This window comes from Scyliorhinus torazame, chromosome 11 (assembly GCF_047496885.1).
Source record: "Scyliorhinus torazame isolate Kashiwa2021f chromosome 11, sScyTor2.1, whole genome shotgun sequence".
Lineage (NCBI taxonomy): Eukaryota > Metazoa > Chordata > Chondrichthyes > Carcharhiniformes > Scyliorhinidae > Scyliorhinus > Scyliorhinus torazame.
In genome coordinates, this window is record NC_092717.1 from 111,980,286 (window position 1) to 111,999,103 (window position 18,818).

Sequence of the window (18,818 nt, forward strand, 5' to 3'; positions counted from 1 at the left end):
AAGGGTAGTAAACCATTCAATTCTATATGCTCAAGATTTAAATTCATTTATACATAAAGAATAATACTAAGCAAATACATCTTGGGAATGCAAAAATGTGTGCATAAGTTATAAAATAATAAACTTTATTCCCTGAAAAATGGCATGGAGGATTGCAGCAATGGAGCTTGGTTCATTCCCAATATAGTGTCTGAATTTAATCAACTTCACAAATTGAAATGATAGAATGTCAATTATTTTCCACAATGTTAAGAACGTCCACAGCAAATAGCAAGAATTAACAGCAAATATAATCCCCCTTATCCGAAATTATTATACTCTGTCTTTAACACTCATCTCTGAAGCCATGGTATCATGATGAGAGTTCAGAGAATATTTTTGCCCGCTTAACCCGGCCTTGTGGCAGGCTCAGCAACCACTTTCAGGTAACTGCATAAGGAAGCTGTGAGTCAATTGATAAGCTGCTGCATCACCATCTAAATTTGTTGGCAGCAGACTAATCTATTGCAAAATAGTTGGCGACCCCCAACACCTACTGTTCAGATAATGTTCAAATATCTTCATTAGTAATCAGAGGTATGAAGGTAGTTACTATGTGACTAGTCAAGTTTGCATTGTATTACAGTCTTAACACCTTTTCATACTTCATCTGTGAAATATAAGTAGTATTTGGTCGACATACACAGTGTAAACTTCCATCATTTTAAAGTTATTTATTTATTGTGAAACAAATGATAGGTAAATCCATAATTAAACCCAAATTACCAAATTAGGTTTGCTCTATATTTCTTTGCCCAACTCCTTAGCTGGCAAAAATGATAAAAGAACATTGGAGCTAACTTGACTTTTGCAGGGATTAATTTTTGAGTCAAAGCAAAATTGATAGCAGAGTATCTGTAACACATCTATGCTGTTTTGAGGGTTTTGTGCTTCATTTAGAGGAAACTATAGTCAATATAGATCCTCAAAGATTTGCCTTCGGTCCAAATGATAGAGTTTAGTAAATGAGATTTTATAAGATCAGGAAAATGGTTAATTATTTACAATAGGTATGATTTCCTCTTTCTTTGATTTAAGTACGCCTCTATCTAAATGCCAGGTGACACACAGAGGATCCATTATAAATGCAAGAGTTCTAGTCTGCAATCAAGGTGACAGCCAGTAAACTGGTGGTACTGGTGAAAGGAGTTTCAGCTCACAAGAATTCAATAGATTTATCAAAATCTTTTGAACGTGATAGTCCCACTCTGCAGCACAAAAGGAACAAAATGGGGCACCTGCCAGACCTTTTCATGGAACAATGTGCTTCAAGACATTCCTTTATAATTGTCACCCACCAGCAGAAGCAATAGCAGAAGCTGAAGCAAAGGAAACTATGAATGGCTTAGTAGCATCACAGCACACTCTAAAATTGAAATTGTACGTGCATAATATGTGGAAAATCAATGTTGTGTTCAGCACTGACAAAATCCATACCATATGTCTTGAAGTCCATCTATGCAGCGATAAGCTATGTCAATTCCTTAATATTTGAAACATATCATTTCATTGTGATGGGCTTTGTCGTGTTGGGTGTTCTGATGCACAAATGATCCAACACGGCTGTAGATGGTACAACTCTGTTTTGTCTAAACAACGGTAACAACTAACTACTGGCTTGGGTGCGTGCTTCACCGGCTAACCTGTGGACCCAGCCCTATCACTATCTTGGTGAGGCACTCAGCACATGGTCTATGTCTGAGTGGGCGCTGTGAGCTCTGTGCTCTGAGCTATCTCCTGGTAGAATGAGCGGGAACTGTGGTGTTCCCTGTTTTATAGTGCGTGTGCTCTCACTGGTGATTGGCTGCGATGTTATGCATGTGCTGGTTGGTCCAACTGCCTGTCCATCAGTGTGTGAGTGATTGCACCATGATATGCTGATGTGGATATCATGACATCCCCCCCCCCTTTCACAAAGGATATGTGCCTACATGATAATAAATAAAAATGTGTACTGAGTGCATCTGAGTATGTGTGTGCAATATTTACAACATGTATATGAGGCCAAACTATATACAGAGGAAGGTGTCAGGTGCAACAGAACAACGAGGTTGTACCAATAACAGAACAAATGCAATCAACAAACGACGAGAGAAAACTTCTGGAACAACGAACGACAAGAAAAAAACTCGTCAACAGTACTGTAAAACAATTCAGCGAGTCCAATGTGCTAACAGGCTCATATGTCAAGTCTCTCAGGTGGGCGACGAATTCGGGTTGACCGCCTCAAGGGTGGGTCAGGATCCACCGGCTGAGGAATGGGCCTGGCCACGGGCAAGAGAGGAAGAGGCAGAGTGGCAGGAAGCTCAACAAAGTCGACATCAGGGACAACAGGAGGGCGTGGCACCGGTGCATGTTCTCGTAGCGAGCGCGGAACCAGACGAAGGGCCCGCCGATTACGGCAGCGAATAGAGCTATCAGGCATACAAACCAGGAATGAGCGGGGAGCCACGTGGTGGAGAACATCGGCGGTTGCCGACCAGCCACCCATACGGTAGGTGTATGCGGACGTTGTCTCCAGGTGCCAGGTCAGGAAGATCAGTCGCCCGAGCGTCATGTGCCACCTTCTGCTGAGCACGCTGTTGTTGCATCCTTCGCAATACTGGAGCATGGTCGAGGTCAGGAACATGAATGGACGGCACAGTGGTCCTGAGGGTGCGACCCATCTACAGCTGGGCTGGCGATAGGTCAGCAGGGCTAAACAGAAGTCAGGTCCGGCATCAGCAGCCTTGCAGAGGAGCCGCTTCACAATATGGATGCCCTTTTCCGCCTTGCCATTTGACGGAGGATGCAAGGGACTGGACGTCACGTGTGTGAAGTTGTATGAAGTGGCAAAGGAAGACCATTCTTGACTCGCAAAGCAAGGCCCTTTATCAGACATGATGGTGAGCAGAATTCCATGGCGAGCAAAGGTTTCTTTGCATGCCCAGATGACAGCTGATGACGTTGTGTCATGAAGGCGTATGACCTCCGGATAACTTGAGAAGTAGTCAATAAGAATAATGTAGTCCCTGCCAAGCGCATGAAAGAGGTCCACGTCCACCTTCGACCAGGGGGACGTGACCAACTCATGGGGCTGAAGGGTCTCAGGGGATTGCGCCGGCTGAAACCTCTGGCAGGTGGGGCAGTTGAGCACCATGTTGGCAATGTCGTCGCTGATGCCCGGCCAGTACACAGCCTCTCGGGCCCTCCGCCTGCACTTTTCAACTCTGAGATGGCCTTCGTGCAGTTGTTCGAGGACAAGCCGGTGCACGCTGTGTGGGATCACGATCCGGTCCAACTTCAAGAGGACACCATCAATGACGGCCAAGTCGTCCCGGACGTTGTAAAATTGTGGGCACTGCCCCTTGAGCCACCCTTCCGTCATGTGGCGCATCACACTTTGTAGAAGGGGGTCAGCCGGCGTCTCACGGCGAATGTGGGCCAGACATGCATCAGTAGCCGGCAGATTGGCCGATGTGAAGGCTACCTGTGCGTCGACCTGACAAACGAACCCGTCCGAGTCGGGCAGTGTGTTGACCTCCCTGGACAGTGCATCTGCGATGATGAGATCCTTCCCCAGGGTGTAGACAAATTGGAAGTCGTACCTCCGGAGCTTGAGCAGAATGTGCTGGAGGCGAGGGGTCATGTTGTTGAGGTCCTTCTGAATGATGCTGACCAGGGGGCGATGGTCGGCCTCCACAGTGAACTGCGGAAGACCATATCCATAGTCGTGAAACTTGTCGATGCCAGTCAACAGGCCTAGGCACTCCTTCTCAATCTGCACATAGCGCTGTTCTGTGGGGGTCATGGCCCGCGGCGCATAGGCGACCTGAGCCCATGAGGCGGTGTCGTCCCGTTGCAGGAGTACCGCCCCAATGCAAGACTGGCTGGCGTCAGTTGAGATCTTTGTTTCCTGTGTGGTATCGAAAACGCCAGTACCGGGGCGGTGGTGAGCTTGACCTTAAGCTCCTCCCATTCACTCTGATGTGCGGGCAGCCACTGGAATTCCGTTGTCTTTTTGACCAGGTGGCGAAGAGCAGTCGTGTGCGAAGCAAGGTTAGGAATGAACTTCCCCAGGAAGTTGACCATCCCGAGAAAGCGCAGCAGTGCCTTCTTGTCTGACGGCTGCTGCACGGCTGCGGTGGCTGCCACTTTGTCGGCATCCGGCCGCACACCCGACCAGAAGTGGTCCCCCAAAAACTTTAGCTCAGTCTGGCCAAAAGAGCACTTGGCTCGGTTAAGGCGCAGGCCCTGATCCCGTATCCATGCAAAGACACGCTGGAGACGACTGATGTGCTCCTGTGGTGTGGTGGACCAGATGATAACGTCGTCTATGTAGACGCGAACCCCTTCGATGCCCTCCATCATCTGTTCCATGATGCGATGGAACACTTCGGAGGCCAAAATGATGCCAAATGGCATCCTATTGTCGTAGTATCTGCCAAATAGGGTGTTAAAAGTGCACAGCTTCCTGCTGGACTAATCCAATTGAATCTGCCAAAAGCCCTTTGAGGCATCAAGCTTGGTGAATATTTTTGCCCGAGCCATCTCGCTCGTGATTTCTTCTCGTTTGGGTATGGGGTAGTGTTCCCTCAATGTTGTGATTCAAATCTTTTGGGTCAATACAGATCCGGAGCTCGCCAGAGGGCTTCTTGACACACATCATGGAGCTGACCCATGGCGTTGGCTCCGTGACCCGGGAAAGCACTCCTTGGTCCTGCAGGTCCTGAAGCTGCTGATTGAGGCGGTCCTTGAGTGGTGCTGGGACCCTACGAGGTGCGTGAATGACCGGGGTGGCGTCTGGTTTGAGCCGTATTTTGTACTTGTAGGGCAGTGTGCCCATGCCCTCGAAAACCGCCTGGTTGTGCGCGAGGAGTGAGTGGAGCTGTGCCCTAAAATCTGCATCCGGGAAATCGGACGTGCCTTCTGGAGACAGTGTGTGTACCCGCTGAACGAGTTGGAGGATCTTGCATGCCTGTGCGCCTAACAGAGAGTCCTTCGAGGATCCTACGATTTCAAACGATAATGTGGCTTTGTGTGAGTTGTGTGTAACATCGAGCTGGCAGGACCCCGTGGCCGGGATGACGTTTCCATTGTAGTCAACCAGCTGACAGTGGGATGGCAGAATCGGTGGTTTGACCTTCAAGGTCTGGAAGGCTGACCATGCGAGGAGATTGGCGGAGGCACCAGTGTCCAGGCGAAATGTGATCGGTTGACCGTTAGGGTGGCACACCACTCATCGCCCGGATCAATGCTGTGCATTGGCAGCGGCTGGTGATTCCGACTTGGGGACATCCAGTTCTTGTGGATTACCGCAACGCGGAAGGGCTCCCTGTCTTCGGTATCGCTGGTCTGCATACTATCTGGATATGACTCAGTGTAGGGGGGGCTGAATTGCCCGTACGTCCCTGCGAGGCTGGTGGACTTGTTGGGAGTTGACAGGTTGAGCTGCTCGACAGCAGGCAGCATAGTGGCCCATCCTGCCACATCGAAGGTATTGTCACGTTTTGGCTGGACATTGTTGCTTTAAGTGGGCTGAGCCAAAGTTGCCGCACGTCGTGACGTCATGGCGTTCGTTGCGCCACCGCGCATGCGCGGTGCGGTCCTGCGTAGAGCGCGCCTGCGCATCACGTCCCTCTGCGTCAACGTCCCCTTTTGGCGCGTACAAGTACGGGAGGCCTCGGAAAGCGCTCGAAATGGCCGCCCTCGTCCGGGCTGGGAGGAACTTGATCAACTGGACCCGCTCCGCCTCATAGGACCCGTGCCGTGCCGTTTCGGCCGCCTGGATTTGGGAGTACCGGCTGGTCGCATTCTCATAGAGGATGCAGGTCTCGATGGCAGTCGCTGAGGTGAGGCGCTTTATTTTAAGGAGCTGCTGGCGTAGGGTGTCTGAGATGACCCCAAAAACTATCTGATCCCGTATCATGGAGTCGGAGGTGGCCCCATTGCCGCAGGACTGCGCGAGGATACGGAGGTGTGTCAAGTAAGATTGGAAAGGCTCATCCTTACCCTGCAGGCGCTGCTGGAATAGGTACCTCTCGAAGCTCTAATTGACTTCCACGCTGAAGTGTTCATCGAACTTCAGAAGCACAGTCTTATATTTTGTTTTGTCCTCGCCTTCCGCGAATGCCAGGGAGTTATAGATGTGGTTGGCGTGTTGCCCTGCCGTGGAGAGGAGGAGGGCGATCTTCCTGGTGTCCGATGCATTCTCCCTGTCTGTGGCTTCTAGGAAGAGCTTACCAGCGATTCGGAGCAGCTGCGGCGGGCTGATGTTTTCCATGGAGCAGGATGGCGGATTTCTGAAAGGGTGCAGGTAGGTGTCACAGTCGCTGGTTAGCAACCACTACTGGTATCATGTCGTGTTGGGTGTTCTGATGCACAAAATGATCCAACACGGCTGTAGATGGTACAACTCTGTTTTATTGTCTAAACAACGGTAACAACTAACTACTGGCTTGGGTACGTGCTTCACCAGCTAACCTGTGGACCCAGCCCTATCACTATCTTAGTGAGGCACTCAGCACATAGTCTATGTCTGAGTGGCGCGCTGTGAGCTCTGTGCTCTGAGCTATCTCCTGGTAGAATGAGCAGGACTGTGGTGTTCCCTGTTTTATAGTGTGCGCGCTCTCACTGGTGATTGGCTGCGATGATATGTGTGCGCTGGTTGGTCCAACTGCCTGTCCATCAGTGTGTGTGTGATTGCACCATGATATGCTGATGTGGATATCATGACAGACTTTACCTCGGGTGGAAAGGAAAGGGTAAATAAGAGTCTTGGCCCAAGATCTTGCCATCATTTCATAACTGCAGGAATGTTCGAAAATCCCCATCGCTCATTAATGTGTGATTTCATATTCTGATTGATAAACTATGACAAGCTATGTGGAAGATACATGAATGTGAAAATGGCCTACTTCCAGTGGCGGCCATGGTGTGAGTGGTCGCACATTTGGTGGCGGATGTCCAGGAGGTGGGGCTGCTAAAGGAACGGCAGAGGCCCCAGATGGAGTTTGGGCTACTATCTAAGGGAAAGGCGGTGGGGCAGTTGAGAAGGGCGAGAGGGGCAGCAGGTTGGCATAGTGATTAGCACAGTTGCCTCACAGCCCCAGTGTCCCAAGTTCGATTCCCAGCTTGGGTCACTGTCTGTGCGGAGACTGCACGTTCTCTCCGTGTCTGCGTGGGTTTCCTTCGGGTGCTCCGGTTTCCTTCCACAGTCCAAAGATGTGAAGATTAGGTGGATTGGTCATGATAAATTGCACTTAGTCTCCAAAAAGGGTAGCTGGGATTACTGGGTTACGGGGTTAGGGTGGAGGAGTGAGCTTAAGTAGGGTGCTCTTTCCAAGAACTGGGGCAGACTCGATGGGCCGAATGGCCTCCTTCTGCACTGTAAATTCTATGATTCTATTAGTATGGGGAGAAGGAAGCTAGCGGACCAGATGAGGAAGCAGGAGGCTGCGAGGGAGATCGGGAAAGTGAAGGATGCAGGAGGGAATACAGTCTTGGACCCGGCGGGGGTGAATGGAACGTTTAGTTGTATGAGTCGGAACCCCCAGCCGGGATGGAGGCGATGAGACGGTTTTTAGAGGGGTTAGAGTTCCTGAAGGTGGATGAGGAGTTGGTGGAGGATCTGGGGGCCCCAATTGGGCTTGTAGAAGTGGTGGAGGGGCTGGAGGCGATGCAATCGAGCAAGGCCCCGGGTCCGGATGGATACCTGGTGGAATCTTATAAGAATTTCTCTTGGCCACGAGAATACAGGATTGTGTGGAAGGGGTGATAGGGGAAGACCAGACGGGGTTCATGAAGGGGAGGCGTCAGGCGGCCAACATCAGGAGACTACTTAATCTGATTATTATGCCTCCAGAGGGATGAGAGATATGGTGTTAGCCATGGACGCAGAGAAGGCCTTTGATCGGGTGGAGTGGGAATAGCTGTGGGAGATCCTGGGGTGGTTTGGGTAGGGATTTGTGGACTATATGTGGGTTATATCAGGCACCGGTGGCGAGTGTGCTGACGAACCGGGTGAGTTCAGACTATTTCAGGCTGCACCGGGGAACGAGGCAGGGGTGGCCACTTTCCCCACTGCCCTGGCTATGAGCAGTTGGCGATGGCACGGAGAACGTAGAGGGTCTGGCGGGGGGGGGGGGGGGGGGGGGGCACAGGGTTTCGCTATACGCGGATGATCTGCCTCTGTATATTTCATACCCGCTGGGGGGGGGGATTGGAGGGATTATGGGGATTTTAGAGGAATTGGTCGGTTTTCAGGGTATAAATTGAATATGGGCAAGAGTGAGGTCTTTGCAATTTAGGCAAGGGGGCAGGAGAAGAGATTGGGGGAGATGCCGTTCTAGTTGGTAGGGGGGAGCTTTCGGTATTTGGGCATCCAGGTAGCAGGGGATTCAGCTGCACAAGCTGAATCTGGGTCGGTTGGTAGAACAGATGAGGGGGACTTTCGGAGGTGTGATGCGCTCCTGCTGTCATTGGCAGGGAGGATGCAGCCAGTGAAGATGACAGTGCTCCCGAGGTTCCTGTTCGTCTTTCTGAGCCTTTCAATTTTTATCTTTAACCCGGTGATCTCGGGTTTGTGGGCAGGTAAAACCCCATGGGTGAAGCAGGTGTTGCTGGAGCGGGGGCAAGGGGGGGCTGGCCCTTGTGAACTTCATAAATTATTATTGGGCTGCCAACGTAGCGATGGTCAGGAAATGGGTAGTGGGGGAGGGGTCGGTTTGGGAGCAGGTGGAGGCAGCCTCATGGAGGGGCATGAGTTCAGGGGCACTGTTAATGGCACCTCTGCCGTTCTTGCCGGCCATGTACTCCACAAGCCAGGTAGTTCTAGCAGCCCTGAGGATGTGGGGACAGCACATGGGGCAGGAGGGGGCGTCGGTGTGGGCACCGATATGTGATAGTCACTGGTTCGCTCCGGGGCGGCTGGATTGGGGGAAATGGAGGTGGCAGCAGGCGGGGATCGAAAGATTCGGAGATCTCTTTATCGATGAGGGCTTCCCGAGCTTAGAGGAGTTTGAGCTGCCAGGTGGAAATGGGTTCCAGTTTCTGCAGGTGAGGGACTTTGTAAGGAGGCAGATTCCGACTTTCCCACACCTGCCGCCCCAGGGGCTACAGGATGAGGTGGTGTCGAGAGTAGGAGTTGGGGAGGGGAAGGTTTCAGAGGTCTACAAGGAACTGGAGATGGGAGGGAAGGATGGAGTGGGAGGGAGCCCCGATAGGGAGGTGAAGCGAATGTGGGAAGAAGAGCTGGGTGGGGAGTTGGAGGCCGGATTATGGGAGGGGGCCCTGTGGTGAGTCAATGCATCCTCGTCGTCTGCCAGGCTCAGCCTGATACAATTCAAGGTGGTCCACAGGGCGCACATAATGGTGGCCCGGATGAGCAGGTTGTTTGAGGGGGTGGCGGATAGTTGTGGGCGCTGTGCAGGGGGACCTGCGACCCATGTCCATATGTTCTGGGCATGTCCAAGGCTCTGAGGTTTCTGGCAGGGGTTTGCTGATGTCATGTCAGAAGTATTAAAGATGAGGGAGGTACCGAGTCCAGAGGTGGCGATCTTTTGTGTGCCAGTAGATCCGGGAGCCCAGGGGGTGAGAGAGGTCGATGTTCTGGCCTTTGCCTCCCTGGTGGCACGGAGACAAATCCCACTAGGATGGAGGGATTCGGAGCCCCCAAAATCAGGGTATGGGTTAGTGACATGGCGGGGTTTCTCAAACTTGGGAAAATCAACTTCGCCTTGAGGGGATCGCTACAGGAGTTTGGCTGGAGGTGGCAAGGGTCATGGGGGGTTGAGTAAGGTTAGGAAGACAGTGGAAGGGGGGCTGGAGAAGGAGGTCCTGTTTGTGTAAGCCATGTTGGCTGCAGTTTGTTACTGGGTGCATGTGTTGTTTATCTTGTTTTGTTCCTTTTGATACCTGAATGTTAAAATTATAAATGCCGTAATACAATATTTTCTAAAACAGAAATGAAGAAAATGGCAATTGTGTATGTATCCAGATCTAAATTTTCAAATATAAATAGGTTCCTAAATGGGGGACGAACTGGGGACGGAAGTAGGCTAGGCCAACTCCACCTCCTCATGCACAAGGCTCTGCCTCATGCAGTTTAAAGTGGTGCACAGAGCACACCTAACCAGAACCCAAATGGACAGGTTCTTCCCGGTGGTGGAAGATAAATGTGAACGGTGCGAGAGAGGCCCAGCCAACCACACCCACATGTTCTGGGCTTGCCCCAGACTTGTAGGGTTCTGGACATCCTTCTTTGAGGCAATGTCCAAGGTTGTAGAGGTGAGGGTGGAGCCGTGCCCATGAGTGACAATCTTCGAGGTACCAGAACAGCCAGAGCTACACATGGGGAAGAGGGCCGACACCCAGAGCGGAAGAGGGGGGACACCAAGGAGGAGTCAGGGAGGGGGGGGGGGGGGGGGGGGAGAGAGAGAAGAGAAGATATATCAAGAAAGAATATATCTACATAAGAACTGTATAAATTGTTAAATATCAGATGCAAAGTTTCACTATGCAAAATTGAAAATGCCAATAAAAATACTTTAAAAAAAAAAAATAGATTCCTATTCATTTCTTGTATATCGGAATGTCTGTTCAGGATCAAAGGTTTTTAAATGATCTGTATGCATCAGAGCTGCAAACCTATGAATAGATATATTAAAGTTTCAATCACAATGAAGAATAAAATTCAATCACACTAATTACTCCAAGAACAAAGTTATTTTAAAAAATTAAGTCCAATTTTGGCAGCATAAGATTATCAATGTTTTTTGAACTACATAGATTAAAAACATCTCAGTTCTAATTCCTGGTTTGTGACGTGATAAATAACAAAGGCAGCAATGCAGACAGTAATAATGACATCATTATAATTGGATTAAGAGGCTTCCAGTGGCAGCCATGGAGTGAGTGGTCGCTTATTTGGTAGCTCCCGCTCGTGGTGGACCTTTAGGACCTTTTTCCTCGATTTATGGGGGATTTGATCAACAAAACAGGAGATGGTGAGGTCGAGGAGAGGGATTCCCCGCCAGTGTGTGGACCAAATGTGGTCTGAAAAGGAGAGATCGTTGGTCGAAGAAGGGAGTGGAGTCAGCAGCACAGGGGAATATGGCGGAGGGTCAGGGACTGAAATTGCCGGCCCAGTGGTCAACGGAGCAGCTGGTGGACTTTCTCCAGGAGAGCTTTGCTCAGCAAAGAAAAGACTACCTGGATCCAATTAAGATGGGGACTGATCATGTGGAGCAGAGATTGGAAGCCCAGGGCCAGGCGATCGAGAAGGTGGAAGAGGTGGTTGTTGAGCATGATGACTAGCTAGCCGCGACAGCGGCGGAGATGGGGATGATGAAGGACCACCAAAAAAGGCTGCAAGAGAAAGTGGAGGATCTGTAGATGGAGCAGGCAGAACCCGAGGATTGTTGGCCTCCCGGAGGGCAGCGAGCGATCGGACGCAGGAGCATATGTGGCGCGTATGTTCGAGAAGCTGCTGGGGTAGGTGTGTTTACCCGACCCTTGGAGGTGGACAGGGCGCACAGAGCGCTGATGAGGAAGCTGCTGAAGAATGAGCCACTGAGGGCGATGGTGGTAAGAATGGACAAGGAACAGATCTTGAGATGGGTCAGGCAGATGAGGAGCTTCAAATGGGAAGATAATGAACTGCGTATTTGGACTTGGGTGTGGAACTGGCCAAGAGAAGGGAGAGTTTCAATAAAGTGAAATCGGCTCTATTTAAGAAGGGGGTGAAGTTCAGCATGCTGTACCCAGCTCGTTAGTGGGTCACTTATGAGGGCCAAGAACTTTATTTCGGATCACCAGGTGAGGCGATGAACTTTGTTAAGGACAGGGGACTGGAAGGTGATGGGAGACGTTGGACGAGTAGTTGAGTTCTTGTTATGCTGCTACATTTCTTTTCTCTTTTGGTTTTGTATGTGTTGTTTTGGGCCGTTGCTCAGTTCTGTACGTGGGTTAAATTTCTTCTTAATGGGGGATGGTGGGTGGAATGCTCTTCTTTGTGTTTGTTGGGGATTGTTATGTTTTGCATATGTATGCTCGAGCGGGGGGGGGGGGGGGGTGCGAAGAGATCAGTAGGTGCTTGGCGCCATGGGTGGGGGCTACCAGGCCAGCTGGACGGACTAGCTCATGGAAGCGCAGTGGGGGGTGAGCAGGTGAGCAGTTTGTTGAGGGGGGTTGTTTTTTGGGGGGGGGGGGATTGTTCTGCTGACAGGGGAGGGACCCGCGCTTGGAGACAAATTGGAAGTCGATGACAGTGGGCACCCAAGGGCGGGCCTGAGGAGGCGCGGGATTCGGGCTGGAGGCTGGTCTGAGAAGGGTGATGGTTGATCGGTGGGGATGATTGGAGGGGGGGGGGCACCAGGCTGATCACATGGAACCTGAGAGGGCTGAATGGGCCGGTCAAGAGGGCTCACGTGTTCACGCATTTGAAGAGTTTGAAGGTGGACGTGGCAATGTTACAGGAGACACACTTGAGGGTAGCGGATGAGACAAGGGGTGGGTTGGGCAGGTATTTCATTCGGGGCCTGACGTTAAAACTAGGGGGGTAGCTATCTTGATCAATAAGGGGGTGCCATTTGAAGTAGGGAGCAATGTGGTGGACTCGGGGGTTAGGTACGTTTTGGTGAGTGGGAAGCAGGAGGGGATGCCAGTGGTATTAGCAAGCATCTATGCACCAAGCTGGGACGACTAGGAGTTTATGAGGCGGGTGTTGGAGAAGATTCTGGCCCTGAACTCACACAGACTGATCATGGGTGGAGGGACTTTAATACGGTTATAGAGCCACGGTTGGATCGGTCGAGTTTGAGGACAGGGAGGGTGCCAGCCGCAGAGAAGGAACTAAAGGGGTTCATGGAATATTTGGGGAGGGGGGGGGGGGGGGGGGGGAAGATCCGTGGCGGTTCGGACAACCAAGAGCGAAGGAATTTACTGTTTCTCCCATGTACATAAAGCGTACTCCCGGATTGATTTTTTTTGTTTTGAATGGTGGGGGTGGTCATTGCTGAGTATTCGGCAATTGTTGTGTTGGACCATGTCCCACACTGGGTGGATTTACGGGTGAGCAATGAGGGGGCCAGCACCCGCAATGGAGATTGGATACAGATGATGTGGTGTGCGGGTGGGTGAGGGAGGCCATTCAGAATTGTTTGGAGACAAATGACACAGGGGAGGTTTCGGCAGCAACGGTATGGGATGCGCTGAAGGCAGTGTTTAGCGGGGAGCTGATTTCGGTACGGGCTCATAGAGAGAAGGTTGAGTGGGCAGAGATGGATAGGCTGGTTAGGGAGATACTCAGGTGGATAGAAGGTACTCAGTAGTCCCGGAGGCGGGGCTGTTGAAGGAGTGGCAGAAGCTGCAGATGGAGTTTGGTCTGATATCCACAAGAAAGGCGGTGGGCAGTTGAAGAAGACGAGAGGAGCGGTATATGAATATGGGGAAAAGGCCAGTAGGATGCTAGCACACCAGCTCAGGAAAAGGGAGGTGGCCAGGGAGATAGGAAGAGTAAAGGATAGGGGGGGGAAACACAGTCTTGGACCCAGCAGGGGTGAACGGGATGTTCAAGGAATTTTACAGTGGCTTGTATGAGTCGAGGCCCCCAGCTGGGGTGGAGGGAATGAGGCAATTCTTGGAGGGTTTGGAGTTTCTGAAGGTGGAGAAGGATTTGTGGAGGGGCTGGGAGCCCCGATCGGGATTGTGGAAGTAGTCGAGCAAGCCCCGGGGCCGAACAGTGAAATTTTATAAGAAGTTTTCTGGGGTGTTGAGTCCACTACTGGTGAGGGCATTTAATGAGGCAAAGGAGCAGGGGTGTTCTTCCCCCAACAATGTCACAGGCTTCGATCTCATTGATCCTGAAGCGGGAGAAGGACCCAGAACAATGCGGGTCGTACAGGCCAATCTCCTTACTAAATGTTGACGCCAAATTACTGGCCAAGAATTTGGCCCCGAGAATAGAGGATTGTGTTCCGGGGGTGATAGGGGAGGACCAGACAGGATTTGTCAAAGGGAGGCAGGTAACAGGCAACGTTAGAAGGCTCTTGAATGTCATCATGATGCCCTCCGAGGGGAGGGAGGTGGCGGTAGTGGTCGCTATGGATGCGGAGAAGGCCTTCGACTCGATGGGCATGAGAGAGATTATGCGGATCTAAAGGGAATTTGGCCGGTTCTCAGGATATAAATTGAACATGGGTAAGAGTGAGGTTTTTGTGATCCAGGCGAGGGGGCAGGAGAGAAAACTGGGGTAGTTGCCGTTTAAAGTGGTGGCAGGAAGTTTTTAATACTTGGGAATCCAGGTGGCACGGGGGTGGGAGCAGCTACATGAATTAAATCTGGCCCCGTTAACTGAGCTGATGAAGGAGGTCTTTCGGATGTGGGACATGCTCACTAGCGGGGAGGGTACAGACCGTAAAGATGACGGTTCTCCTGAGATTTTTGTTTGTTTTCCTGTCTCCCCCAATTTTTATACCAAAGGCCTTTTTGAAGCGTGTTAATGGGGTGATCTCTGGGTTTATGTGGGCGGGAAAAACCCTACAAGTAAGGAAAGTGCTACTGGTGCGGAGCCGGGGTGGGGGGGCTAGTGGAAAGGGGGGGTCGGTGTGGGAGTGAGTAGAGTTGGCATCATGTAGGGGCACGTTTAGGAGCACTGGTAACGGCACCTCTGCCATTCTCGCCGGACCGGTACTCCACAAGCCCGGTGGTAGTGGCCGCACTGAGATTTTGGGGCAGTGGTAGAAACATATGGGGGTGGAGGGAACATCGGTGTGGATTCCAATTTGTGGCAATCACCGTTTTTTCCCGGGGAGGCTGGATGGGGGGTTTCGGAGATGGCAGAGAGCAGGTATCGAGAGATTGGGAGATCTGTTTATTGATGGGAGCTTTGGAGGACTTGGGAGGAGGAGTTTGAATTGCCGGATGGGAATAGGTTTCGCTATCTGCAGGGGAGGGACTTTGTGCGAAGGCAGGTTTCGACCTTTCCGCTTCTACCGCCACATGTGATACAGGATAAGGTAGTTTCTAGAATGGGGGTGGGGGAGGGGAAGGAGCCCAGATAGGGGAGGTAAAGCGTAAATGGAAGGGTGAGTTGAGAAAGGAGTTAGAGGTGGGTCTGTGGGATGCTCTGAGCAAAGTCAACATGTCTTCATCATGTGCCAGCCTCAGCCTGATACAATTCAAATGGTTCACCGGGCACACATGACAGTAGCCCGGGTGAGCAGGTTCTTTGGGGTACAGGACACATGTATGCAAGAGGGCCCGAAAATCATGTCCACATGTCTTGGGCATGTCCGAAACGTAGGGGAATTTAGCAGAGATTTTCCGATGTCATGTCTATGGTGCTAAAAATTAGGGTGGGGCCAAGTCAAGAGGTGACGATCTTTGGAGTGTCGGAAGCACAGGGAGTCCAGGGGGTGAGAGAGGCTGACGTCTTAGCCTTTGCCTCCTTGGTAGCCCAGAGACAGATCTTATTAACATGGAGGGACTCGGAGCCCCCAAAATCAGGGGTATGGGTTAACGACATGGCTGGGTTTCTCAGGCTTGAGAAAATTAAGTTTGCCCCGAGAAGATCAGTGTTAGGGTTTGTTCGGAGATGGCAACCATTTATCGACTTCTTTGGGGAAAACTAAACTGTTAGCAGATGCAATAAGGGGGGAGGGGTTAGGGAATAAGGGGGGGGGGGCAGGGGGAGTTAGTTTAGTTTAGGCGGTAACAGCGAGAGGAGATGGAGAGACTTGGGGGGTGTGTGTATAAGCTAAGTTGGCGGGGTATGGTTGTTGGTTGGGGGTGTTATGCACTGAATTATGGTTACATTTGTATCTTTTGTAGTTATAAAACCATAAATGCCTTAATAAACTGTTTGTTAAAAAAAAAAAATTGGATGAAGATGAGGGTAAAACAAAAAAAAAAAATCAGCTTGGATTTTAACTCCTGATCACTGGACCCACAGTCCAAGCATGGAAGTTAAGGTCAGGATTGGGTTTGGCTCTGATGTGCATCATGATTGAATTGTACAGTAAAACTCACCCTCAACATTCAGATTGGAACAAAAACTACTTGCATGAAATACAGACCATAGCTGACAACTATAGATCTGTAATTCATAAAGAAGTCTTTCAGGATTTCAGAATGAAGAGGGAAGAAAATTATTTTGATGCTCATGTTCTACTCAATATCCGAGGTAAATTCTCTTAACCGATTACTGTGTACTGCTATCCAAAAATATCCTTTACTACTTGTCCATTCTTCCAAATAAAGCAAAACAACAATAGTTTGAAGTCTGGAGAAGCAGAAAAGAATAAAATAGTTCAACAAAAAATGAAAATTTCTCTTCAGCAGGATTTACTTGTAAGCGGAGATATTCTTTGTACTTTTGTTGCTCCATAATTTTTTTTTCAAATTGCGGTTCATTGAAAGGATTTCCTTGGGAAAGCTGTGCTGTATTTGCAAATGCAAACCCTACAAAAAGGGAAAAGAAATAGAAAAACTATTAAATGGTTAAATATGTCTCACCTTTAAAACATCCAGAAACATACATTAAACAAATAAGTTGAATGGGTTAAATTTGTTCATGAGGTCTGACCAAAATCAAAAGCATCAAGCTTGGGGGCTGTGTAATCATCTGAAACCAAAGATAACCCACACTATCAGTCATATTTTACAATTTGTAAAGTATTTTTGTTTATTTTGGTACTGCATTTTTCATCATGATAGAAAATATTGAGGCAATATTTCATCACCTTCTGGGAGTGTAAAGATACCACTCAAGGATCTCCCTGCCCACATCCATGTTTAGGTTTTTATTCCAGATACTTTCCATGAGCTTTTGTCTTTGACCGCTCCTATAGAAAAACCCTAATATCTTACAATCCAAAGTGTGCCTTAACCCAGTGTTCTTCAAACTTTTTTTCCGGGGACCCATTTTTGCCAACCTTCGGGACCCAACCCGGCCGACTTTCGGGACCCAACCCGCCCGACCTTCGCAACCCACGCTGGCTAACCTGAGCAACCCACCATTTTCTTTTGCCTTGGATGCTGCTGATAAAAATGAAGGAAATGGTTTTGGGTCCCTTTGGCCCTCGTACACGCTCCTCCAATGGAACCTGTTGGATGAAGGTGAAGCCTTCCGGTGTCGGGAAGTATGGAGTCTCCATCTGTCCAAAGTTCTGCATTATTTTCCGTAAAATGTTATTAACTAAAACCCCCCCGAACTTGTAAAAAAAATTAAATTTAAATGAATAAAATGAATAAACCCCCCCCCCCCCGAACTTGTAAAACAAAAAGATGCGACCATTTAAAAAAATAGCGGCCACACTGCGCATGCGCGCCGGATCATCGGCACGCATGCACATAGTTTTGCGCATGCGCGCCAATGATCGTGCGCGCATGCACAATGCGGCCAAATTTCTTTTACATGTTCGCAGCCATTTTAAAGGCCGCTTGCAGCCTGCGCTATTAAAAGCCACCTGCTGTGCGGGGATTTGCGCCATCGGGAGCGCCGCGACCCTCCCGACACCCGCCCGCGACCCACCCGCGGGTCTCGCCCCCAAGTTTGAAGAACACTGCCTTAATCTGCCAAATAGCTAGCCAATTTGTGGCAAGTTTGATACATACTCAGATCTCCTGCCTCAATTTTGGATAGTTGCAGGATAATTACTTCGTTTGACCATGTCTTAGGTTATAAATTGACACAGATTTATTAATTAGTAGATGAATAATCATTTGGTAGTATAGAACTCAAGTAGTGTTGAAAACCAGAAATGTTGTTGAAGCTTTTCGTCTTGCACTCATCAGGAAAATTGTAAGAATACCAATGTCGGGGGAACAAACAATACTTTATGAGAAGAGAGTGCTGAATGGTTGGCAAGTGAACTCTGATTGGTAGAGGCATTTTCATGAAGAATGCACCAGTAAATGGTGACTGACAGTCAACTGCCAAGCATTGTTTGAAGATTTAAACCAGGCAGGTTGACTCTGATTGGTCAAAGCATTATCCTGTGGAATGAACCAGTGAATGGATGCGCTGTAATTTGTTTAGATGACACAGGCTCAATGTGAAGATATGTTCTTTCTGTCTACAAAGAATAGGTCCAGTGTATTAATATCTCTAGCTTCCAGTACATACAAAAGCACCACACTGTGAACAAGGCTGTCCTGTCATGTTGAGAGGCAGGTCCAATGGATTCAAATTTGGGTGAGTCAGTCATTCAGAATGAAATGAACTGCTCAAAAATAAGCTTTAAAAAAAACACATGCTGGACTTGTGAAAGAGCGAAGAGCTGCCAGGTGATATATATGACATGGGTTTGCCCTCACTGTTCGCTGACTCTGCATTTGTATGGGCTGCCCAAGGCACAAAAATGTGATGTCCCTTCACTCCCAATCTTATCTATGACCAGTTCCGCACTGCACAAATTGGCCAAATAGTTGGACAAATGTTACAACCAGTTTTGAACAAGTTTGAGATGAATTCCTTCACATTTGTGTAGACCATACAGAACTTGCACATCGATAGCAATGCCGTGTCCATGTACTCATTTGATATTGATAACCTATTCATCAATGTTCCACTGAATGAAACCACAGATATTTGCACTGCAACACTATATCATGGTGATCTAGACCTGCCACCATTGTGAAAATCAGTATTCATTGAGCTTACAGACACTATGTATGCCCGACTAGATAGTGTTGCCATGGGATTCCCTCCAGGCCCAGCTAGCACACGCGCCATTGTTGAGTTCTAAGAGAAACATGTCTTTGATGGAATGATAGAATGGGGATGGGAATCAGGGGGG

General features: G+C 49.5%; 1 protein-coding gene across 5 annotated transcripts in view; it reads right to left on the bottom strand.

Annotated features, from left to right (window-relative positions):
- Positions 1-18,818, bottom strand: part of LOC140385450 (centrosome and spindle pole-associated protein 1-like) — a 344,086-nt gene that overhangs the window by 83,548 nt on the left and 241,720 nt on the right. For all 5 annotated transcript variants that reach the window (XM_072467626.1, XM_072467627.1, XM_072467628.1 and 2 more), the window contains one exon: positions 16,367-16,479. In XM_072467626.1, the coding sequence (XP_072323727.1) occupies positions 16,367-16,479 (113 nt within the window). The remainder of the gene's footprint in view (positions 1-16,366; positions 16,480-18,818) is intronic.